The 25,436-nt window shown below is 45.8% G+C and overlaps 1 protein-coding gene across 3 annotated transcripts in view; it reads right to left on the bottom strand.

Moving 5' to 3' along the window:
- Positions 1-3,958: 3,958 nt before the first annotated feature.
- The window catches only part of ACAD9 (acyl-CoA dehydrogenase family member 9), a 62,004-nt gene continuing 40,526 nt past the window's right edge, over positions 3,959-25,436 (bottom strand). For 2 of the 3 annotated variants that reach the window (XM_037147436.2, XM_053672915.1), the window contains 13 exons: positions 24,548-24,626; positions 23,353-23,524; positions 19,784-19,857; positions 12,521-12,596; positions 10,867-10,937; positions 10,520-10,639; positions 10,125-10,253; positions 8,979-9,058; positions 8,089-8,215; positions 7,773-7,850; positions 7,078-7,206; positions 6,276-6,348; positions 3,959-4,606 (listed from right to left, as the gene is read on the bottom strand). In XM_037147436.2, the coding sequence (XP_037003331.2) occupies positions 4,506-4,606; positions 6,276-6,348; positions 7,078-7,206; positions 7,773-7,850; positions 8,089-8,215; positions 8,979-9,058; positions 10,125-10,253; positions 10,520-10,639; positions 10,867-10,937; positions 12,521-12,596; positions 19,784-19,857; positions 23,353-23,524; positions 24,548-24,626 (1,309 nt within the window). In that variant the 3' untranslated portion in view covers positions 3,959-4,505. The remainder of the gene's footprint in view (positions 4,607-6,275; positions 6,349-7,077; positions 7,207-7,772; positions 7,851-8,088; positions 8,216-8,978; positions 9,059-10,124; positions 10,254-10,519; positions 10,640-10,866; positions 10,938-12,520; positions 12,597-19,783; positions 19,858-23,352; positions 23,525-24,547; positions 24,627-25,436) is intronic. The other variant, XM_053672914.1, reaches the window with a different exon arrangement.

The following is a 25,436-nucleotide window of genomic DNA, read 5'->3' as shown; positions in this document are numbered from 1 at the left end:
CTCTTCAAAGAAAGATATCTTTCATTTGGAAGAACAAATGAAAGATACCCAAAATGAAATAAAGCAAAATATTCAGGGAACCAACAGTGAAAAGAAGAAAACCAGGATTCAAAGCAATGTTCTGGAACAAAAGGCAGAAATAAACATCCAACTTGATCAAAACAAAGAAACAAGAATCCAGAAAAAAAATGAAGAGAAGCTGAGGACTCTCTGGGACAACCTGAAACGTTCCAATATTTGAATTATAGGGGTGCCAGAAGGAGAAGAGCAACAACAAGAAATTTAAAGATTATTTGAACAAATAACGAAGGAAAACTCTCCAATCTGGCAAAGGAAATAGACTTCTAGGAAGTCCAGGAAGCTCAGAGAGTCCCAAAGAAATTGGACCCAAAGAGGAACACACCAATCATCACTGAGGCACATCATCATTAAGTTACCCAAGATTAAAGACAAAGAAAAAATCCTAAGAGCAAAAAGAGAAAAGGACATAGTTACCTGCAAAGGAGTTCCCATAAGGCTATCAGCTGATTTCTCAAAAGAAACCTTACAGGCAAAAAGGGGCTGAAAAGAAGTATTTGAAGTCATGAAAGGCAAGGACCTAAACCCAAGATTACTCTATCCAGCAAAGCTATCATTTAGAATGGAAGGGCAGATAAAGTTCTTCCCAGATAAGGTCAAGGAAAAAGAGTCCATCATCACTAAGCCCTTACTATATGAAACATTAAAGGGACTTATCTAAGAAAAAAGATAAAAGATAAGAATGATAAAATGACAACAAACTCACAACTATCAACAAGTGAACCTAAAAGAAAAGAAAAACAATGAAAACAGAAACTAAGCAAATAGCCAGGACAGGAACAGAATCAGAGAAATGGACATCACACAGAGGGAGTGCAGTGGGGAGGGGGAAGGGAGAAATGGGGGGAAAGGTACAGGGAAGAAGAAGCGTAATTAGTAGGCATTAAATAGACAGGGAAAGATAAAAAATGGTGTAGGAAACAGAGCACTCGAACTTATATGTACAAACCATGGACATGAACTAAGGGTGAGGGGAATGCTGGAGGGTTGGGGGGCAGGGTGGAGGGTAAGTAAAGCGGAGGAAATTGGGAAAACTGTAACAGCATAATCAATAAAAATACTTAATAAAAAAATTGAAAAAGACACACAAAAAATCATGCTAATAAATAGGAAGGTTAAATTGTTAAAAATGACCATACTTTCCAAAGCAATTTACAGGTTTAGTGCAATTAATTTCTACCAAAAAAACCAGTTTTGGTCTTCTCAGAACCAGAATGAATAACTCTAAAGTTTATATGGACCCAAAAGACTCAAAATTGCCCAAACAATTGAGAAAGTAGAATAGAGTTGGAAAGGTTACAATCCTAGATATCAAACCACAGTACAAAGAAATAATAATCACAACAGAATGTTATTGCTGTAGAAAGTCCACGAAGATTAATGGAAATAAGTAGAGAGCCTAGAAATAATACTTTACATTTATGGACAAGTAATGTATGGCAAACAGACACATGCTCAATGGACCTAAACAATCTCTTAAACAAGATGCAATACACTTAAACTTCATCCAGCCCTACACAACTTTCCCAGAATTCCAGCTGACACCAGCCCCACTCCCATTTCTGCAATCCAACTGATGATCTCCCCGTCTTCCAACTGATGCCAGCCCCACCTTTCTTACCCTAGACCTGCCTCTGTTCTTCTATTGTTTCTTCACACAGGTCATTTTTTCAAAAGCTCAATACCTGGGTTCACGAGTGTTAATGAATACCAGAGCTGCAGCACACCTATTCTGGCTGAAACCTGGCCTGATTTATGTGAGACCTTCACGGAAGATGCCCCAGAGAAGCACACTGGGTGTTCTTTCAGTTTTCTAAGACTGGGTCTTATTTATGGCTTCAGCTGTTTCCGGCTTTCCAGCTGGGACAGCCACTGTCTTTCTGGTTACTGGCACCTGGGCCTCACTACTAACTGATTTATCTTCCCGAGTCTCACAGCTTTCATGCCGTATCTACTAAATTTAAAAACACAAAATGTAGCAACTCAGAAATCTTTACCAAATTCCTCATGGATGACCCAGGTTTGATCCATCAGAGCCACATCCACAGCCTATAGTGCCTTCAGATGCACACCACACATAAATATTTTTGAAGAGTAAAGAAGAGCCAACACTTACTATGCATCTGTATTGGGCTTTTCAAGTATAACAACTACTGACATTCTAGGTGAAGTGTGCTTGTTCTGGGTGGCTGTCTTCTGAATCAAAGAATATTCATCGGCACCCTGTCCTCTGCCTCTCCCAACATGCTTGTAGTCCCACAACGCCCAATAGAGACAGAAAAATGGAGAGACAGGAAGAGAGACAATGAGACAAAATGAGAAAACTCATAGAGTAAATGAAGGTGGCATTGTCTGTTTATATGTTGTGTATGACTCTCATCACCTTGGCTGTATTTGTTGGGCAGGACCCGGTTGGTAACCACTGCAGAGGTGACGCACAGAGGTGCAGGAGGCAGGGCCCACTGGGGGCCGGACAGGGGGCTGTCCGCCGTGTGGGCCCGTAAGAGGCGCAAGGCCTGATGACAAGTACAATAGGGTAACAGAATGTTGTATGAAATAAATAAAATCTTGGTCCTCTTAATTTTAAACTCTTTAAAGGGAAGACTTAAAACTGTGGCTCCATGCAGTGTGACTCTCTCAGGACCACACTGCTGAGATTCAAGCCTAAGCCCTTCTTGTCGTTTTGCCATCTCGGAGTCTTTGCATCAAACACATGTAATGATGGCCCACGGATGTTATAGTTTTTTTGTTATATGCACCTCACAACGTCTGTAGGAATTCATTTCTCGCGTTATCTCCACTGTGCAGCTATGGTTACTCAGGAGGGTCAGGAAGACACGTGGATTATGCAGGAAACAGAATCAGAAATCCCAGGTCTAACTGCAACTTTCTCTTTTGAAAGCTAGGACCCTGGTTTCTCTATTGAGAAGTCATGGGGAGTGCTGTGTTGGAAACCTTTGGATATTTAGGGAAGTGTAGTTGAGAAGGTGAGAAGTTGAAAGCCTGAGAGGTTTACAGGCAAGACTGATGGAAGGAAAAGGCCCATGGAATAGAATGTTGAAGAAGTTACTTTACTTCTTCGGTAACAGAACAATACAGACTCTAGATCTCTGGTAACCAGGCACCCACAGTTTTGAGGCTGGCCCCTATTTAGCTTATTTGACTAAAGAGAGTTGAGAGAGCAAGATGTTTTCCCATCATCTACAGACTTTCTTAGACTTTGGCATTTGGAAAACCTATACTACAACTGTTTCACTCACCACAGACAGTGCTTGAAACCTCTCCTTTAAGTCTTGAGGTCATTCAGCTGTGTGGGGCCTCAGGTCAGTTATAGCAGGCCAACCAAGGTAAGGCCACAACTTGGTCCCATGTGGCAATACTTCCACTCCTTTCCACTTTTTCCTGTGTGTGCTGGAGTAGATGAAGCTACAGGTAATTGTTCACGGCATTCTTTAATGATTTTTATCTGTGGTGTCAGTTAAACTTTTAATGAAATTTCTAATGAATTATTTGGTTTTTCGTGCTTAATGACTTATAAGAAGTTTGCAAATTTTAGACATTTTTTTCAAGGAATTAGCATTTTATTTCATTACCCTTTTTGCTGTATCCCAACTTTATTTATTTGTGCTCTGATATATATTTTTTCTTCATAATTTTTTTCTAGATTGTTCAAGAATACATTGAAGTGCATTTTTCATATTTTCTCCTGTTAGAGGTAGCCTTGTATAGCTATTTTCTTCTTATAAATGCTTTTGCTGCGTCTCAAATTTAATTAAGATGTTTTTCTCTTTTCATGTGTCTCAAGGAAGATCCTGTGTTTTCCTGTTAGAATGTTTGATTTATTGGTAGTTTACAAACATCTTGGTTAATCTTCAATTACTTGTATTGTTTCTGTTTTATTTTCTTGTATCGTTTCTGTTTTATTTTCTTTATTACAAACTGTGCCATATTATATTCTCCTCTGTTAAATGTTTCCTGGAACATGTTTTTAGTGCACCTTGACCCTGGTCTGAACGGCACACACACAGCTTTCGAGCTATTTCTTGGGTAATGTGTAGTCTAGTAGAAATGGCCGTCCGTGCCTGACACAGGCCCCACAGGCTCCTGTCACAGAGGCAGCAGCACAAGCCCCAGTTTCCATTGTGAGGTTTCCTACACTAATAGCACATCCTCTAATCCCAGGTCTCAGAAACTCCCTTCTCTCTCTCCCCGTCTCTGTTTAGAACCTGGGATCATGTCAGGTAGCAGTGCCCAGAGGTCAGGTCTGGAAGAGGCTCTCTCAGGCCTGGAGAAAGACCTTGAGATGAAGTCCAGGAAGCAATAGTTCAACTTGAACTAATTCCAGTTCTACACCTTCTGGGAAAAGTGAGAGCTGTCCAGCAATGTCCTGTGGCCTAGGGGACGGCGGCAGCAGAGAACACTGTCCCTCAGGATGTTCGGTCCAGAGGATGGGCACAGAGGTATGCTCGCCTCTCTAGGATCTGCCGAGACACTTTCTTGATCTGTTCGTCTAGATTTTCTGGAGAATCTGGGAGGGGAAAAGAGACACTAGGTAATCTTTCTGCACTGCGACAGTAGAAATATTGCTGGGGCATTTTTTCCAGGAGTCAGCCTGGGAGTGACCACACCACTCCTCTGAACCCCAGGAAGTGATTCTGGGCTAGAAAAGCTTCATTCCAAATAACAAAGAGCTCATCCTTTTAATCCCTAAAAACTTCAGATCTTGTGGGAGAAGGCATTTGCTCAATAAAACACCCCTTTGTGATTCAAGCCTATTACTGCAGAGTAAACTATTTCCTCCCTCTCCACAGCACATTAACAGTCAGGTCAGCACTGTGGAGGGTGCCTGCCAGCAAGCAGAGCCAGGAGCTACACAGAATTACGTGCCCTTCTCCATAATCCTTAGCAACAGGGCTGGTCTCTTCAGGGGAGCCTTGGAGGCCAGCAGGACTGTAGGGGGAGAAGGAGAATTTAAGCTACATTGTTGCAGACTGCTCTGCCTGGTTGTAGGAATTGTACCTCCACCCCTTGTGGCTAAGGGCGAGGGATGACCTTTGGGAGTGCCAGCCGCAGGAGACAAAGCTTGTCTCTGGCAGCAAACGCTGCCCCCAAAGCTTGGCCAAAAGTCAATGGTGGGTAAGACCCCTCACAGCGGGGGCGGGGTGGGGGCAACCTAAACCAGACTCAATCACTTGGGAGGCCTTCATGGAAGGACTCGGGGGGCTGCAACAAAGAGCCCCCCAGCTTTGACATAGCCCGAGTCCCCATGTTCTTTGGGAGAAGTGCTTCCTGGCTCTAATCCCCTTAAGCCTGAATACCTGATGGGGAGAGGTGCAGCTCCTTACCTTGCTACAGCATGTCCTGGGGAAAATCTGGCATCACAAAGACTTGCCGGTAAACCTGTGAAATCTGCGCTGCTAAGAGTGCTTTCATTCATATGTTAAGGGTTCAAGCAGGAAACCCTAAAACTCTGTTCCTGACAGCCTCGGATTCATACCAAGCCCTCAGATTTCTTTGAGATGTTATCTACTGTTTGATCCTTGCCGCCCTGTATTCCTGTGTGCTAGAACCCAATAAAAGGCCCTAGAGAAGGGGGCTCGAGGCCTTTTTCTCCTTGGAGAAACTGGCCACTGCTGGCCTTTTTCCCCTGAGAAACTGGCCACTGCCCACGGCCTTCTTCCTCTGGGAAAATGGCCACTTCTCCTCCCCAAGCAGATCACATCATGTCTCAGTCATGATTACTTTCATTTGTGGCGGCTGGGGGGACTTGTGAGGAAAGTCGCCCCCATGCTACATATTCTGACATATGGCTATGAAAGAGGATGAACATTCCAGACAAACTGACAAGACTGAGCAGCACAAACGAAATCCCTGCACAGTCTAGGGAAGTAGCCTGAGACATCTGCAGGTCGGGCAGTTTCATTTCCACTGCAGTGCAGGGAAATGAACAAAGGAGAAACTCCTTCTTCTTTTGTAAGTAAACCTTCCCTGGGCAGATGGCAGCAAGGCCCACTCAGGGACTCTGGCAGAGCTCTGAATCCCTTAGCACAAGTCTGGCCCAGCCCTCACTCAAGGCAGAAGTTGTGAGCAGCCAGCAGCTCATGGGAGCCTGACAGGGTCCAGAAACAGCTCACTGTTAGCAGTCGCCTGCAGTCAGACCCTCTCTTCCCCCTCCCTCCCAAGACAACCCTACTCACACTTGTCCAGCTGAGATAAGGTGAAGAGATTCTGGGAATAAGCTTCCGTGCAGAAGATGTTGGCCAACAGAACCTGCAAGGACCAAGGTCAGAGAGAACCCTGTGTGGGTCAAAGGGCAACCCCTCACTGGTGACTGACCTCTAAGCTTCATAGTACTACTGGACAGCTTGGCTAGGGTCAAGAGGCCTGGCTCAAGAGTCACGCTACTTTAGATTCTAATTCCAGCCCTAAGCCAAACCAGCTCTGTCTGAAGGGCAAATCGCTCAACATCTGAGTCTGTTTCCTCCCCTGAGAGAAAGACATCACAATTCCTATGGCCACCAGATACTGTGCATCAAGGGGCATAAATACCAAATACACAGCAGGCACTCAGTGACTGCATCCACCCCCTCCAGCAGGGTGAGGAGGACAAACAGGGTGAGGGAACTAGGTTTGGAACCCCATCATTCACCCGCCTTTCTTTCAGGGAGGAAAACGAAAGGGGGTGGCCCTGCGTCCTGAGTAACAGAGACCCGCACGCCCCATAGGAGCTTCAGTGCTCACAAAAGGCCTCAGGCACAACCCGGCAAACCCATCGGCCTCCAGGTCAACTGCGGCACAGACCCTGCGCTTCACTCACCCTCTATGGGACCACAACTGAGTGCCTTGCACAGGCCCTCCCACATGAGATTCTTCAACTGGGGCATATCACCAAATGACCCATGAACCCCAACCAACGGGCCTCAATAAAGTACAGCAGGACCATGTCAGCGGGAAGCTGCCTGTGTGTGGGCGCAGTAGGGCAGGGCCGGGAACGCTCACCTCATGGTCGTGGTTCCGAAGTCCTGCTCGCATGGAGCGGCTGGCCCGAGACAGCACAGCCGTCATGCCATACAGGTTGATGAGGATGTCGGCCACACGCTTCAAGACCATCTGCTCTTCCACAATGGTCTGGGAACACAGATGCCCAGGTTGGAGGTTCATTACCTGGGACACTCCCCCTACCCACAACAGTCCCTCCCTGAGCGAACCTTTACCCATCTCTAAGCCTCACTTTATGCCTCCGGTTAGAGGTGCTAATGTTGCCTTTCCCTCTGGACTGTGAGAAGTTGGCTCGTGGCTGCCTTCTGCATTTACTCTGTCTAAATTTGATGAAGGGTCAAGGCAAGACTAGGTCCCAGGAACCTGGCTGAGACCAGAGGTCGGGGCTTAATATACAAACAGAAGCAAGAGCCTCACAGATCAGGTCCTGAGATTCAGGCCCAGGCTGCCTCCACCAAATGCAGGGAGCTTCTCTTCACCTAGAGGGTGCTCACCCAGCTAGCTGAGTGGTCCATGGGCCAGGCAGCCACAGACAGCCCTGCCTCCCCACCCCACCTTCTACAAGTGAGCAAAATTTCTTCCTGGGCCTAGCTTTAAAGGCAGGTACTCGTAAAACATTTCACAGATGCTGGCCCCATCTCCTTGACACCAAAGTTGGAAAGCCTGCCACTCCAGGTCTGGAAGGGGACCAATACCTTGCCAAAGCGGAGCAGCAACATCTCCACAGTGCGCCCAAAGTAATATACGTTCTCCTCGAGCTTTCTGGCGCTGTCCTGGTAGGTCAGAGGAAAGGACTCAGTGCAGCACCTCCTCCCCATGATGCCCATCCTGTCCCATTGGCACAGAGCATGGCAGGGGACCCGGGGCGAACATGCAGGCTGTTCTCCATCATTACTCATGGAGACAGGGTATCGGCTGTCCCTCAGACTGGCTGGTCTATCCCAACACCCCTGGTCACTTCCCTCTTGGGGAGGAGATACCCAATAGGCTACACCCCGTGGGTCCACTCACCGCAACACTGGGGTGTACAGCTCCAAGATTCCCCGTCAGCCCCAAGTCCACGGTTCGACCCAAGGAGTCCCGAAGCCGCCGGCCAACAGTATCCAAGACAGTGGTCACATTACCCCGTTTAAGTTCACTGCAGAAAGCCCATGGCCCCATGATCTGAGGCTCTGCTGTTCCTCCCACTGTCCAGCACCACAAACCCCCACCGACAGGTATCCCGGAGCTCTAAGGCACCCATTCCTTCTACCTGACTATGACTATGCAAAGCCATAAAGGGCTAACTAAGGCCCCATATGACCTTCCCCCAGCCTTGCTGGACAACTGGCTGCAGGATGAGCCCTCCGGCCTGTCAGAGACCGGCCAGTCTCCTCTGAGGCAGAGCTGCACTTGTGCTTCCTCCACAGAGAACTAAGTCACAGCCAGCTTTCAGGTCATTCTCTTGCTGTAAGTACTCTGCAAAATGCTCAGCGTCACCTGTTCATGGGGTCCAGCAGTGATTTCTAACTGCCCAAGCCCCAGGATGGGGATTGAGGAGAGCAAGACAAAGAGAATAAGAGAGGGAGAAAAGAAAGAAATTGGGTCGCATTGGCCTTGAAGCCTGGCATCTGTTTAAGGGGCATCTCTCATTCCCCGGTTCTGAAAACACAGCTCCCTGCAGCATGGGAAACAAGAACTGTCAGGGGAGTGACCATAAGGACAGGGCACTGAGGGATTCCCAAAGCAAAGGGCCCCTCCTATCACCCTCAGGTAAAGGCTAAGCTCTGGAGCCTGGCTTTCAAGGCCCAACGCTCACTGGCCAAGGCTCCTGCCCACCTTCCCTCTCTCCAGCCAGCCAGTGAATGATTTTAGCTCTGCCAGGTGGGACATGAGGAGCAGCGAGGGGAAATGGCACCTACTTGATCCTTGCAGTCAGGATGCGGCCAGCATGCTGCAGGCCTGTCAGGGCAATGTGCATCCGGAGAATCTCATTGGTTCCCTGTGGTCAACAGTGGAGATGTCAAAGCTGTCCCATGAAGTAAGCCCTGGTGTACTGCCTGTGTGACTTAGCCCTGGTGTACTGTGTGTATGACCAGGTAGACCATGCCACTGTCCACTCACCTGTCCTACAGAAGCTACTGCAAACAGCCATGACCTTTCATAATTCCTTGTCCTCAGAGTAAGATCCAAGGTCCTGTACAATGGGGTTACTTGTCTCCCCTTCCAACCTCTCCTCACCTACTCCATCACCTGCCCTAGTTCCGCCAAGCAGGACTGGCTACTTCTCCAACAAGACTTGCTTACTCTCTCTCCATTCACACAGAGCTGGCAGGCTGGGTTCTGTCTGGGCCTCCTAGCATATTCCATCTCCCTGTCCTTGGCCCATGCAGCCCTCCCCAGGTCTGGTCAAAGACTGCAAAGGGCCAAGTGCACGTGCTTCATGAGACCTCAGTGCCCTCAGGAAAGATGCACCTCTGTCCCTTACTCCCTGCTATTCTGGTTTCCTCCTGGGTCAGTCAGTCCACACAATCAAGACAACTAGCACCCCACAGATAGAATGGTGTCTGAAGTGTCTCTCTGGCCCCACCCTCCTTTTGTTCTCTACCCAGGTCCCTCTCAGCATGTTTAGGCTTGTGAACTCACAGGGGAAGGCAATTAAAAAATAAAAAGTGCTGGGCTAGGAAAGCCCTCAGAGATTATCTTCTTAAGCACCTTCAATATACTGGGAAAAAAACCCAGGTCCAGAGAGAGCACTCAAGGTCAATCACAGGCCTCTTACAAGGTGATCTCTGCTCGTTCCACCACACCTGGCAGAAGCAACTTGGCAAAGACCTCTGGCTTTGCCAAGGGGTAGCCAGGAGGTGGTAAGCTCAGCGAAAAGGGCCCTCGGGAGTGGGACCCTTGGTGAGCTGCTTGGCCTCAGCCTCTGCCTCCTCATCTGCAGAACAGAGTCTAGGCTGTGTTGTGAGGAAGGTTAAACGACAGAACGCACAAGCCAGTGTGGAGCCAGAACTAGGAGGCTCGGGGGTCCATGGTGGAACAAGGTGGAGCTGGCAGGCACCCACCTCAAAGATGAGCAGGATGCGGGCGTCACGCAGCATGCGCTCATAGGGGTAGTCCCTCACGTAGCCTGAGCCTCCAAGGATCTGCAGGGCTTCACTCACGCACTGCCAGGCACCCTCTGAGCTGAACACCTACCATGAACCAGGAAGCAAGGTCAGCACAAGGTCGTGGTGACTCCCTTCCAAAAGGAGGACCTCGGAACAAGGGCCGAGTGGCTGGTGATGAAATGGTAAGCTCTAAGGAAAATGGGCCTTGTGATGAGACCGAGCCAAACAGGAGCCCTGATAGTCTTGGTCTCACCAGGTAACCTCAGACGAGTCCTTTTCCTTCCTTGACCACAATGACCAGCTACAGTTAAGGAGCTTTGCTCAACTTCCCTCTGATGTGCTAGAATTACCTTCACCATGGCAGTCTCAATGGAGCAGTCAGGAAACCCTGGTTGATCCAGCATCCCCGCAGTGAGGTAGGCCATACTTTCCATTACATAAGTCTTCTGAGCCATCAAGGCAAATTTTTCCTGCAGTAGCAATGGGAACAAGGCAGGACAACTCTAAGTCAACAACAATTAAAAAAAAAAATAAATCTGCAAAAATAAATAAATAAATAAATAAATAAATAAATAAATAAAAGCCTTGTCTTCTTCCCCAGTGACTGCACAGGAATCATCAGTTCAGACACCCAAAGGCCACATATAATGCTTACACAGTGAAAGCAACAGAGGTACCAATGTGTAACCATCAGTACCTGAATTAGTCCAAATTCACTGAGGTTCTTGTTGAACTGTTTCCTCGTGCAGGCATATTCAGCAGTCATTTCTGAAAAAGAGCAGAGTTTTTAAAAAGAACAATTTTCTGGTTGTCCTAAGATGATTTCCTAAGGCTATCACCACCCCCTTTCAGACACTCGTGCAGGAACTACGTGAAACAGGTCTGCTGAGGCCAACTACCCTGAAAGGCAGAGCCCCTGCTTCCTGGTGAATCCAGACTGGAGGAGGGACTATCCACCCCCAGTGTTGTCTATGGCAGTGGACAGATGTGGAAGCAGAGTTTGAAGTCAAACACAGGTTTGAATCTGGCACTTTTTCCTTACCCGCTGGTAAGGAAACAACTTTTCTTCCCTGAACAATACCACCAACCGCACAGTTTTGAAGATTACATGAGATTCAGGTAGGAAGCATCCAGAGTGAAGCTGGGCCTCCAGAAACACCCTAGACAGGTTCACACCTGTCATAGCTGTTCATCACCAAAGCAAGATGGTCCTTTGAAAACTTGAGCCGATGGCTCAAAGTGTACAGTTGTAAACATACACCGAGTCATCAGCCCAGCTTGGAAGGCCCCTAACTGAACACAGCAGCCTCTTACCCAGTCAGCAACACTTTGCTCCCCATGCTCAGTGTTCTCCAAACACTTGCACAGCTATGACCCAATCACAAACTGCTCCCCATGGGGGGCCTGTAAGGTAAACGGGCCCTCACATTCACACATTCCTGGAACTGAGCATCTCATCAGAGGTTCTACATCCTTTGGGGAGAGGCTGACCATGAGTGTCCCTGCAAAGCTCTCGGACCGAGAACTTCCAGGTGGGGAGGAAGTCCAGAGGGCTTCGGGGCCTTGAGAGCAGCTTGGCCGAGTGAGAGTAGCCCTGAGTTGGGAGACTGACGAGGTCAGCTCTGAGAGCCAGGCGCATGGCCCCAGGCAAAGCTTACCCTCTCTGAACATCAGTCTCTTCATCTATAGAATGAAGGTAAGAACCCAAAACAAAGCCTTCTTGTTCCCATCTTGCCCTGACCTTCCTAAGTATGCCAAGCAAACCCCGGGCCCCCTGCACATCCCTCAGTCACTTCCTTAAAGCTAACACAGTAGACGTTCTGTGCCCACACACCCTATAGGGTGACTTTAAATTCACTGTCAAAGGAAAATCCAGATTTCAAGTCTCCTAACAGAAAAAAACAAAGGGAAGATCAAGAGGCTAAGAGAGCTGAATTCCAAACCTGCTCCCATTCCTCACCCACTGTGAAAAGTCACCTACAAGTGGGGGTCTTGTAAAAACCAGTGCTTATGTTTCTGAGTGTCTGGCTCACACTAGGATGTTCGCTAAGTGTCTCTGCTTTCAGTGGTCAGAGCGGCAACCTCTCTGCATCTCTAACAGAATGTCCACTCCTCCTCCCCACTTAGGTAAATCAGAGGAATACTGAAACATGAACACCCTTTGGGGACAGACCGAGTATATTCTTTGGTCTCAACAGAAACCCAGGTTCTAAACTTGAGTGGGACCATTTGTCCAGGTGGCCTGGCTCAGCACCAACTTGCTCTGAGGACATGTTAAAGCCTCGAGGCTGGAGTAGAGGCAGCAGGGACAAGGCTGTGCTGCAAAGGGTTCCTGTCCCTGACTTACCTACCGATCAATTTCTTGAGCATCCCGGCCACGGAGCTGCCCATGCTGAACCGCCCACTGTTGAGGATGTTCATGGCCACCTGCAGAGAAAGCATAGGATGCTCACTGTGGAGTCTATTCCCTCAGAGGCCTGCTTACCCACATTGTGCTGAGAAAAGCCCAAGGATGCTGGAGGACCAGCGGTGACAACCACAACAGTACCAGCAGGTTTGAAAAAAAAAAAAAGAAAAGTCTCTACATGCTTGGGCATCTGGGCCAAGTCATTCCTCCTGCCAATCCTCACTGAGCAGGGAGAGTGTATACCCCCAACACTTCAAAACAAGGTCACTCCATCCTTGTTATGACTCTCATATACATCCCTGTAGTCAACCCCTCAAAAGGTAATTGGACAACCTCATTCCAAAAGAACAGACCATTTCTCTTAGTCCTTGGGGAAAGGAGTAGTAACTAAAATTCATTAGGTACATGCTGCAAGCTATTTGGACTTTTCCAGCAACGCTTCAGTATCAGAATCCTCATTTTACAGATCAAGAACCTGAGGTTCAAACTGGAGAGAGGATTCTCCCAAGGTCACACAGCAAACATCTTGTTTGACAGGCTCATGCTCTCTCCACTGACATAGCATGCTTCTCCACTGAATTCCTACAATAATGGCATACTTCTTACAGAGCGTTGTCAGCTTCTCTCCTCTTTTCCAATGTTAACTTCCTACCTAATGCAGATGGTGAGCAGCTGGGGAAGAGGGACAGGCACACATTTGCGTGCACACACTGCTTCCTAAGTACCAGACCATCGAGATTCACAGAGGCATCCCCTTAACAGACCACAAGGGGCAGAGAGGCAAACAGCGGACTAGGCAACAAGTGGTCAGCGGTATAACGGTAGAATAAGTAGCAGGTACCCAAGCCCAGTGGGAAGGGGTGAGTGTACGTTTCTTTTGGTGTAGGGAGAGGGATGTTGTGTAGCAAAGGTTCCCAGCCAAGGAGATCCCTGAGCTGGGTCTGCCTGGCCATCCCAGGGGGAAAGGGCATTCCAAGTCCTGCATCAACACAAGCCTCCTAAGGACAATTGTGATCTGTCAAATCTCTGATCAAGCCCATGATGCTCAAAGGCAAGGCTGAGGTCTGGGGGAAGAAAGGTGTTTTTTAACTCTATAATTTTCCTAAAAGCTCAACTGCAAATGCAGTACTACTTTTTATAAATTGCTCAACTATGTGTACTTACATTAATCAAACATGCAAATGTATTTGCATTTGTCATTACCTGTTAAATAACCTAATGGGAGAATCCTTCAAAACAGATCCTGTGGGACTAGAGACACTGGAAACAACTGCTCCCGCTACTAGGAAGGGCTAGTGTTGGTTTTTTGTTTTTGTTTTTTTTTTATTTATTTTTTTATTGATTATGCTGTTACAGTTGTTCTATTCCCCCTCTTCATTCCCCTCCACCCTGCACACCCACCCCATCCCCACCATTACCCCCCCTTTAGTTTATGACCATGTGTCTCAAGTCCTTTAGATTCTGTATTTCCCATACTATTCTTGCCCCCCCATCTATTTTCTACCTACTGTCTATGCTACTTATTTTCTGTACCTTCTCCCCCCTTCTCCTCCTCCCACTCCCCTGTTGCTAACCCTCCATGTGATCTTCATTTCTATGGTTCTGCTCCTGATCTAGCTGTCCTTTTAGTTTGCTTTTGTTTTAGGTGTGGTTGTTAATAACTGTGAGTTTGTTGTCCTTTCACTGATCTAAGAAAAAGAAGTTAAAAAAAAAGCAAGTGTTGGTTTTAAACCACTGTGAAAGGCAGCTGGGAAATGAGGAAGACGAGGGCAAACCCTAGCGTCAGGCCCAGCCCCAGCACTGAATGGGCGAGGGGGCTTGGTTAAGCCACACCCCTTTCCCCCCAGGGCCCTCTAATCTCTAATTTCAGGCTTCATGTGTCTCATTCAGGACATGGGAAGAACTGACCAGAACAAGAAGAGGAACTAAATTCTCCCATCTGTATTCCCTTTTCTCTCTTCCCAAATGGGCTTTTAAAAGTCATAGTTTTTATAAACAAAATTGACTTCACAACCCCTTTATACTTTATTCTTAACTTTACTTAAACCAACAAACAAATATAAAAGGAGAAAAGGATTCGACACTAGGTCTCACTCCCCGTCATCAAACACATGGTGGGTTTAGCCATATCTGAAAAGGGGCCCGAGGGCTCAAAGGCTCATCTTCCTACTTCATTCTCTCCTCCTGTGACTCCGCACTTGTATGCTTTATCACCTCGCTCCTGCAAAATAGTTTCCTTTTATAATTTCCACAACTACAGTCTAGATCTCAATTTTCCCAGATGCCAGATGCAAGCCATTCCTTCAACAGCCCCTGTCATTTAACTGCCTCTATGCCCTAAGCAGTCTGGCCATTGACGAAACCTGACGAAAGAAGCTTACTTTTACCTCATATCAGCCACTTAATTTTCACCTGACATTTGATCATTCTGTGAACTCTGCAATTACTCAAATGTATCATATTTTTTAGTATTTAAGCTAACTATCAAGCAATCCCACTAATTAAAAAAAAAGGGCTTTATAAATCTATTTCTCTTGCATATTAAAATAATGATCATTTCTCCCCCAGAACAATGGGGAAAAATTTAATGCAGTGTTGGGAAATATCAGGGACAGCAGCACCCTCAACAGTGTTGGGGGAAAGACACTGGTCCAAGTTTGCAGCTGGCAACTGGGCAACATGAACCAAAAACTTAAAAAACATTCACACCTTCTCCCTGGCTGGCGTAGCTCAGTGGCTTGAGCGTGGGCCTGTGAACCAGAGTATCGCGGTTCAATTCCCAATCAGGGCACATGCCTAGGTTGCAGGCCAGTTCCCAGCAGGGGACACATAAGAGGCAACCATACATTGATATTTCTCTCCCACTCTTTCTCCTTCCCTTCCCCTCTCTCGAAAAATAAATAAATAAAATATTAAAATAAAAAAACATTCACACCTTCTGATAGTGGCTTCACTAGTGGTGTTTAAACTCACAAAATAATTAAGTGTGTAAAGATATATATAAGGATATATGCCACACGATATACGGTGATAAGTAAAAAAGAAGTGAAAACAATGTGAAATTCCCGAATCTGAGAATCTGGTAAAATTAAATTTGGCATCACGACATGAAGAAATGCTATAGAGCATTAAAAACTTATAGCATCATACATTTACTGGCATAACGATTATCATGTGGACCTTAAGTAGAAAGTTGCATTTCATATGAACCCTGAGAAGGAATTTATCTGCTGAGATGGAATCCCCATGCCCAACTCAGGGCCCAAGTTTTGTAACCAATAAAAGCCCAGCTGACATGTGTTGACAGGGGATCCTCACCTACTCTTTATTTTTATTTTTATTTTTTTAAGATTTTATTTATTTATCTTTAGAGAGGAAGGGAAGGAGAGAGGGAGAGAAACATCAATGTATGGTTGCCTTGTGCGTCCCCTGCTGGGAACTGGCCTGCAGGGAACCGGCCTGCAACCCAGGCATGTGCCCTGACTGGGAATCGAACCGTGATTGTCTGGTTTGCAGGCCCGTGCTCAATCCACTGAGCTACACCAGCCAGGGCCTCACATACTCTTTATACTAGGAAGAACCTCAGACTAAACTCATGGCTTCCTGCACTCTGTCCCAGCTGTTTACCCAAGCCGGTCAAACAGTGCAGGGAAACCCGGGTTTCATATTTCTACCAACTGAGAACTGTCCTGTCTGATCAGAATGGCACAACTTGGATACCTCATTTATATAAACCAGACCTAACTGAGAACTTGGGTGAGAACATCTGCTAAAAAAGGCAGCCTCCCCTGAAAGGGTCAGGCCAGTTTTCCAAACCCGCAGGCCTGCCCATGACTCAGTTATCCCACCAGACTTGGTAGCCTGCAGCTTTTTAAAAAATATATATTTTATTGATTATGCCATTACAGTTGTTCTATTTCCCCCCCTTCATTCCCCTCCACCCTGCACACCCCTCCCCCACTGTTCCCCCCTTTAGTTTATGACCACGTGTCTCAAGTTCTTTAGATTCTATATCTCCCCTACTATTCTTGCCCTCCCGCTATCTATTTTCTACCTACCATCTTAATCAAAACTCTCCCACCACACACAATAGACATCTGGCGCCAGCCACGATAGCCAGTGTTCAAACTGACCCTCCTGTACATGGGAACAGCCCGGCCCTTTACTTAACCCATTGTCTGGGCTCACATCCTGGAACCCTGACACACCCATCTGGAAGAACAAGAGACTAACTCCCTTCCTATCTATCCTCCCACAAGCTCTGTGCTTTTTCTTTTAAAAACCCCATTCCTGCCTCCCCACCGAGGCTGCAGTCAGTCCAGACTCAGCCTGCCTGTAAGCACAGCATCAAATAAAGGCACTTGATCAGCTCATCTGGCTCCTCCACCTCTATTTCTCACGCATTTGTGACGTCCCTTTTGTCTCTGTGCAACACAGCTTAGCCTCCTGAAACCATCTCCACAACCGCGGTTCCTTTTGTTCTAACAAATGCTTTTAGTTCTTTATTACAGTCTGAAATTAATTTCAGATTATATTAGGATATACTGATAAATGAAAAAATGCAAGCTATGTTACACACCCCCCCCAAATATTTGCCAGGAACTGTCTTTATAAAGATCTAGAACGACATGGAAGAAAAGAGGTCACATTTGAAACATGACCAGCTCAGCGGAGGCCTGTGTGGCAGTTTTACAAACTCAAAGAGACTGAAAGTAACCACATGGGAAGGTCAGAAAATGAAAACTTTCTAACAAAAAGCCATTTATGAGAGGCAGTCCTGCCCTAGGCCAGTATTTTTCCCAAACAAAGGTCAATCTTCACCTTAACTGAACCTGTCCTCTTTTGCATCTGTGATAACATACCTCTGGAATGTCAAATTTCCTTTTTCCAGAACCCTCAAAGCACAGGCACCGCACAAGGGGGAGACCACAGATCCCCTCAGTGTTACTGTTATTATTTTAATTGTAGACTGCTAACCATCCTGTACCTACCGCTGTAACAAATGTGTCTATCATTTTACTTTTTATCTGATCCTAGAGTTTTCCTTGCTTTGCTTCTCCCTGCTTCTCCCTAATCTATCACTGATAGATTTTATGGAACCCACTTATGTCTCCTCTTTTAATTTTAAGGTATAAAATAAGGTGTAAAACAGTCACATTATCTCAACTTGGTGAGGTTTTGCTTCCTGGCAACTGTTGTCAATTTGGCTCACATAAACTCACAAGAATTCTCTATAGGTCTGAATGTGTCTTATATTGACAAAAGCAAGCACCAAAATTGTGAACAATGAATGCCAACTCTCTTGGGGACAGGTTTCAGTGGGTGTCATTTTCTCTTTCTCTCTATTCTCCAATGTGTGTATCTTCCAGGTTACCCGAACAACAAACAAGCCCATCACTGCGCAGACTGCTGCTCCCTTGTTTGTCCTTCCACTCCTACAACCCTTTTTTCCACCTTCACTGAGCAGCCTCTTTTTTTTCAATCCTCACCCAAGGACACGCTTATTGACTCTAGAGAGACGGGAAGGGAAGGAGACAGAGAAAGAAACATCAACCCGCTCTCACCTGTGCCCTGACCAGGGCACCAAACCTGCAACCCTGGCATGTGCTGTGACCACGAATCAAACCTGCAACCTTTTGGTTTACAGAATGACACTCCAACCAACTGAGCCACACTGGCCAGGGTTCACTGAGCAGCCTTTAACAAGAGCACTGGCCGACAGCATATACCTCATTCTCATGACACCCGGGGGTGGGGGGGGAGGAAGGCAGGTATCACTTTGTTCCCTGTGTCACAGCCAAAGGGGAGAGGGGACACACCAGAGTAAAGGCACTTACCTAGGTGACCCAGTACATTAGGACAGGGAAACAAAAAAAGGCAAAGAGCCCAACTTGAAAATGAGCAAACGATTTGAGAAGACAATATTCCAAAGACATACAAATAGCAAATAAACACATGAAAAGATATTAGTCATCAGGAAAATGCTAATCAATCCACAATGAGATAGCACTTCACACACACTAAGTTGACTATAATTTTTATAATGGACAATAACAAGTGTCAGTGAGGATGTGGGAAATTAGAACCCTGTTACACTCATGGTGAGAATGTAAAGTGGTACAGACACGGTAGAAAACAGCCTGGCAGTTCCTCAAAAAGTTATACATGCAGCCGCCACGTGACCCAGAAGTTTCACCTCTAGGTAAATACCCAAAAGAACGGAAAACATACTGTTCACATAAAACCTTGTACAAGAATGTTCAAATCACCCTGGCTGGTGTAGCTCAGTGGATTGAGCACAGGGGGGGGTTGTAGCTGGGGCAAGGTTCCCAGGAGGGATGCACTAGACAAATACATTGATGTTTTCTCCCCTCCTCTATTAAAAAAAAAAAAAGAATGTTCAAAATCAGCATTACTGATAATGGCCAAGCAGTAGAAACAACACTAATGTCTATTAGCTGACATTATCGATGAATAAACAAAACATGGTCAAATATTATTCAGCCTTTAAAAACAATGATAAAGGCTACAATTTGGATAAACTTTGAAAACATGCCAGTGAAAGAAGCCAAACACAAAGGTCACATACAGATTCCATTTATATGAAATGTTCAAAACAGGCAGATCCAAAACAGAAACAAACGTAGTGATTGCCAAGGGATGAGGGAAAGAGCAAACGAAAGGAATGGCACGGGGGGGGGGGGGGCGGGGGGGGATGGAAATGTTCTGGAATTAGACCTCGGTGATGGCTGCACAACACGGCAAATATACTAAAAACCACCAACGTGTACAATGGAAAGTGGTAAACTTTATGTTATATGAATTGTCAATATAAATACAATAGTAAATCTTACAACAAAACAACAAACTTAGGGACTCAGGATCCAGGGTTGTGCCTGTCAAAGAACCTGTGCTTTGCCCACTGGCCTGCTTTCTTCTGTTTGCAGGAGAGAGGGGGTAGTCTCCCCACTCAAGGCAAACAAAGCTCACAGATAAATGGAGAGACCCAGTTTTAACCACACACTCCTTCACCTGGGAGCCGATTCTTCCACTTCCCACTGTGCTGACTTCCCACCGAAGAACCACACATGGCCACTTGGCCAGGAGAAACTGGTCTGCTACAAGCAGGGATGTGACAGAAAGCTGGTGTCAACAAACTGCACCATGAAACTGCACAGCAGCACAGAGGCTGCTGCTGGCAACTCACCTTAAGCCCACCTCCAACTTCACCTAGAACATTTTCAACTGGCACCTTGGTGTTTTCAAAATGGACTTCACAAACTGGAAAACACAAAATTGAAGACCTTAAATGCAGACTACCCTGCACTTGATGCACTGGCATGAAATTCATTCATTCATTCATTCATTCAGTCAGTCACTTGCTCTACATCTATGGATAGGACAGTATAGAAAAACAAGGTTTCTGTCACTGTGGAGTTCACACTTTAGTTAGGGAGATAAACTACAAACAAGATGTTATAACATTGTGTTAATTGCTATGGATGAAATAAATACAGCATGGTGACAGAAATGGAGGTTGGAGGGGGTGGCTAATACTATTTTTACTAAGGGTTTTTACTATTTTTACTAAAGGACAGGGAAATCATGGCTCAAGCAGCCAAGCAGTAGCCAAACAGAGTGTGGGCAACCAGGGTCTGGTGACTTTTTGTTCTATTATTACAGCTGTGTCCAATAGCCTGGTTGTGAAATACAACGAAATACCCACCTCTCCGGCCACGGGGTCCCATTTATGGCACATGGGCTGAGGGGCAAGGCCCTTCTCCTAACAGCTCTTGTTCCTTCACAGGCTGCTGGATGTGGGGAGGGCCCTTCCTCCCTCTCTGACCTCGTCTTGTGCCGCACAAGCCCCCGTCACAGGACCACTACAAAATCCCAGTGGGCACCGCCTACCCAGACATCAGTATGGACAGAGCACCCACAGTGGTACACAGCGGTGGCCCTGTTCTCTCCCACCACTTCAGTCACTCCGGGTGCTTTTTCCCACCAGCACACCACAATCTTTTTATCTCAGGGCCTTTGAGCCTGCTCCCTCCTCTGTTGGAACATTCATCACGCAACAGGCAGCAGCAGTCATGGTGGTTAACACCAGTAACAGCACAAACATTACCAGCTTCCATGTACACTTGGCCTTTTAGGTATGTTGTAACCCCCCCTTTCATGTCACCTCCACAATGCAGGTTCTATCATCATCCCTTTCTTGCAGGTGCGGAAACGGAAGAAGAGCCGACTGGCTTCCTCAAGGTCACAGAGCTTCCATGTGCCAGAACCAGGTTAGGGCTCGGGCCCTCTGACACCCCCGACCCCACGAGGCTAAGCGTATGTGGTGGCAAATGCCACTATCTGGAACATGGGGTGCCCAAAGACAGGGTGGCAAACAGAAGTGGGTCTGGAGGTGCCAGGGTAGCACACAGAAGCCTGCAGCACGGACTCTCCATGCTCTGAATAGGAGGCCTGTGACAGAGCCCTCCGAGGACGCCACTGCAGCTCTGGAAGGGCTGAGGGCCACTTCAGACTCGGGACCCAGCCTCAAGGAAACCTAGCGCAGACCAAGGGCTACCAGCAGGCCTGGGCAGGTAGAACGAGAAGCGGGAGAAGGGGAGGAGGTTCCGGGCCGGGACTATGGGGGTTTCCTGTAATGGAATGTTAACCTAGGACACCCCACTGCCCTTTTTGGTGTCCACTGTGCCTCCCTCGCAAGGCTGAGAGCTCCACAAGACTGTGACTGTCTCACTAACCTTAAAATCACTGATGGTCATTACATGGAGAAGTGTAGTCACTGTGGCACTTTATTTTTAACTTTTTAAATTTAAGTACTGTACATACCAATACAGTATTATATTGGTTATATTAGTTTTGGTTGGATAACATAGAGACTCAACATTTTAAAAATTACAATGTAATCACCACAATAATTCTAATAACCATTTGTACAAAATTATCACAATATTATTGACCATATTCCCCTTCTCCTTTTCATTCATCCTCCCATCCTCTCCCTTCAGGTAAAACCCCTTTGGTCTCATTTTTTATGAATCTGATTTATTTTGTTTGTTCATTTGTTTCTTTTTTTTAGATTTTAATATAAGTGAAACCATATGTTATTTGTCTTTCCCTGCCTGACATATTTCACTCAGCATAATAGTCTCTAGATCAACTTATGTTGTTAGAAGTGGCAAGATTTCATTATTTTTATTGCTATATAATATTCCAAATATGTAACACATTACATCTGTTTTTGCCCATCAACAGACACCTAGGTTGCTTTCATATCTTGGCTATTGTAAATAATGCTGCAATGAACATAGTCATTCTTCCCAAAATTAGAACAAATAATCCTAAGATTTATATGAACAACAAAAAATCCTGAATAGTCAAAGTAATCTGAAGAAAGAAGAACAAAGTTGCTGGCATCATGCTCCCTGATCTCAAACTACACCACGAAGCTATGATAATCAAAACAGCATGGTATTCGCACACAAAAGACATAAATCAGTGGAACAGAACGGAGAGCCCAGGAATAAACACTCACTTATATAGTCAACTAATCTATGACAAAGGAGATAAAAATATATAATGGAGTGACCACAGTCTCTTCAACAAGAGGTATTGGTAAAATCATACACAACATGCAAAAAAAAGAAACTGGACCACTCTCTTACACCATATGAGAATAAACTCAAAATGGGTTAAAAACTTAAATGTTAGGCCTGAAACCATAAAACTCCTAGAATAAAACATAGGAAACAAACTATTTGACATCAGTCTGAGTAGTATCTTTTGGGATACATCCCATCAAGCAAGGGAAACAAAAGCAAAAATTAAACAAATGGGACTACATCGAACTAAAATGCTTCTGCACAGTGACAAAAACTGTCAACAAACCAAACCACCATCTACTGAATGGGGAAATATACTGGCAAATTATAATGGGTTCACATCCAAAATATAAAAAACTCATATAACTTAATGACAAAAAATAATCTGAGAGAAAGATGGACAAGGGAATAAAAAGATATTTCTCTGAGGAAATACAGAGAAAAGGCGTTATCACTAACCATTAAAAAAAAATCAAAACCACAACCAGCTATCACCTCACACCAGTTAGAATAGTTACTATCAAAAAACAACAAATCACACGTGTTGGCAAGGATACGGAGAACAGGGAACACTCGTGCATTGTTGGTGGGGTGCGGTCCGTACGGAAAACAGTATGGCAATTCCTCAAAAAACTAAAAATACCAAATAGCCCAGTCATTGTACTTCTGAGAACTTTTTCAAAAAAAAGTAAGAGCACGATTTGAACAGATATAAGCATCCCTATGTTCGTTGCAGCGTTATTTACAATAGTCATCATGGCATTCTTAATTTGATTTTGCTGAAATGCTTAAGTACAATTAAAACTACTGTTTTTTTAAAAAAGGACTTTATTTATTTATTTTTAGAGAGAGGGGAAGGACGGGAGAAAGAGGGAGAGAAACATCCATGTGTGGTTGCCTCTCACAGGCCCCCAACTGGAGATTTGGCCTGCAACCCAGGCATGTGCCCTGACTGGGAACTGAACCAGTGACCGTTGGTTTACAGGCGGGAACTCAATCCACTGAGCCACACCAGCCAGAGTCAATTAAAACTACTTAAACCTCACTGTATTTTGATGCTTGAATGGGGCTAAAAAGCCTGCACAGTCTCTCTCTCTCTCTCTCTCTGCTTCTCTCTCTCTCTCTCACATACACACACATGCACACGCACACAACTTACTGTTGGAGCCACGGATACCTAACTTATCCTCAGGCTTCCCATTAGTTACTCCACCAAAGTCTCTCTCTACTATAAATGCTGTAATTTTGTCTTTTACTGAGCTGTCAGAATCAACGCTGGTTTTAGCAAACACGGTAAAAATATTGGCAAGTCCTCCATTGGTGATCCAGACCTGAAGGAAAAAGCAAAAGAACTTTGGAAAAAACCAAACTATTATGAGCCACCTCTAAGCCCCATCTTTTCCAGAAGACACTCCAGCTGCCCGTCAAACCTCAGGCTAGACCGTAGAGCCTTGGCCCCGGGGAAGCCAGGGCTGCATACACAGAGTGCAGAACCCAGTCTCCCCAGAGCAAGGATCTTCCCAAGAGTGTGAGTGTGGCCGTGAGTGTGAGTGTATGAGTGTGTGGGGCTGCTGTGGAAGAGTATGCAAGGGCACTAAGGTGGTTCAAGCTCTAGCACCGAATGAAGGGTTTCCTCAGGAAAGGGCAATGGGGACAGAAAGGAGCGAGGAGACAGGTATAAGGAGAGGAGAGGAAGGGAGAGATAAATATAGAAACTTGTCAACAAACTGCAGCATATGAAATTTATATGAATCTTAATTCAAGCGAACAATTTGAAAAATAAAAACATGAGATAATCAGAGAAATCTGAATGCTCTCTAGATAGTAAGGAATTATCATTTTTTAAAAAATGTGATAATGGTATCATAACTTTTTTACAAAATAGTCCCGTCTTTTAGAGGTATAAACGGAAACAGTCATGAACACAATCCAGAGGAGGCGATGCTGACACAGGAACAGCTGGCTAAGAGCTAGTAACTGCTGAAGCTGGGTGACAGGTACACTCAAGTTCACTATAGTGAACTTTGCGTATGTTTCCATTTTTGCATAATAAAATGTTTTTGAAAACAAACACCCAACAGAAGCTCAGGGTTGGTACTACAGAAACATGTAAACTGTGGAGCCAGAACTCCCTGGTTCCAATCCTGGCTCTGCTACTGAGCACAGGACACCTGCTGAACTCTTCGAGGCCCAGTTCCTTCTTCCAAAGAAGCCAAGTAGCATCCACCCAAGAGGTGATGGTCAAAAGATGACGTGTACACCCTTGGCAATCCCTGGTGTATGCAAAGTGGTCAGTGAGTAGTGGTGAAGGCCATGAGTAGTGGTGAAGTACTGGGGACCCGGAGGAGCTGTACCTTGGAGCCGTTGAGGATGTAGTGCTTTTTATCTTCACTTAATGAGGCCCTGGTCTGGATGGAGGCAGCATCGCTCCCACTGCAGGGACAGAAACAGGCTATTGAAGAGAGTAATGCTGGGAATCGAGATGAATGGTTTGGAGGGCGCAGAAATAAAGGTTTTACTTTAATAAAGAAGTTGGCACACTTTTAAAATAAAGGGCCAGATGACAAATATATTCAGCTTTTTGGGCTATAGGATGCCTGTCCCAACTCCTCGATTCTGCCATTGTGCATGAAGGCAGCCACCATTTGTAAACAAACAGGCATGTTCCAGCAACACTTTCATTACAAAAACAGGTGGCAGGCTGGACCTGTCCGACCCCGCTTTATCCCATCAGATAAAAAAGTGGTAGTGAAAATTCGAACTTAGATTTAGACATGAAAATGTGTAAATCAAAATAGACTCGTCTAAACTCCTTTCAGGATGAGTTCAGGACCCCAGATTTCCGGGTGGAGGGAAGCAAGGTGAAGTGTGGTCTGAGTAATAGACCTCGGTGCCAGCCCTATTATGTCCTAGCTGAGTGACCTTGGGCTTATTACACAACCTCACTTAACCTCAGTTCCTAATCTGTAAAACAGGGCTATTACCACCCACCCTCATACTCTGAAAGTTGCTTCAAAGCTTTGAAAGCACATGTCAGGTGTGTTGCAAACCACAAAATAATTATTTAATAGGTGCTGTCAGGTATGTTATTGCATTTATAAATCTCACTGGGACAGAACTGGCAAGGAAAGTTGCTGATTTGACCCCTGGAAGATTTCGGCTAGGGAAGAAATAAAAGTCACCACGTATTCAGCACAAACTCTAGCCCTCCTTCCAGCCCCCGGGAGACGCTATTCCATGGCA

This window comes from Artibeus jamaicensis, unplaced genomic scaffold (assembly GCF_021234435.1).
Source record: "Artibeus jamaicensis isolate MK-2021 breed Jamaican fruit bat unplaced genomic scaffold, CSHL_Jam_final contig_793, whole genome shotgun sequence".
Lineage (NCBI taxonomy): Eukaryota > Metazoa > Chordata > Mammalia > Chiroptera > Phyllostomidae > Artibeus > Artibeus jamaicensis.
Note: the sequence above shows the minus strand (reverse complement) of the source record. Positions and strands in the feature narration are given on the sequence as shown.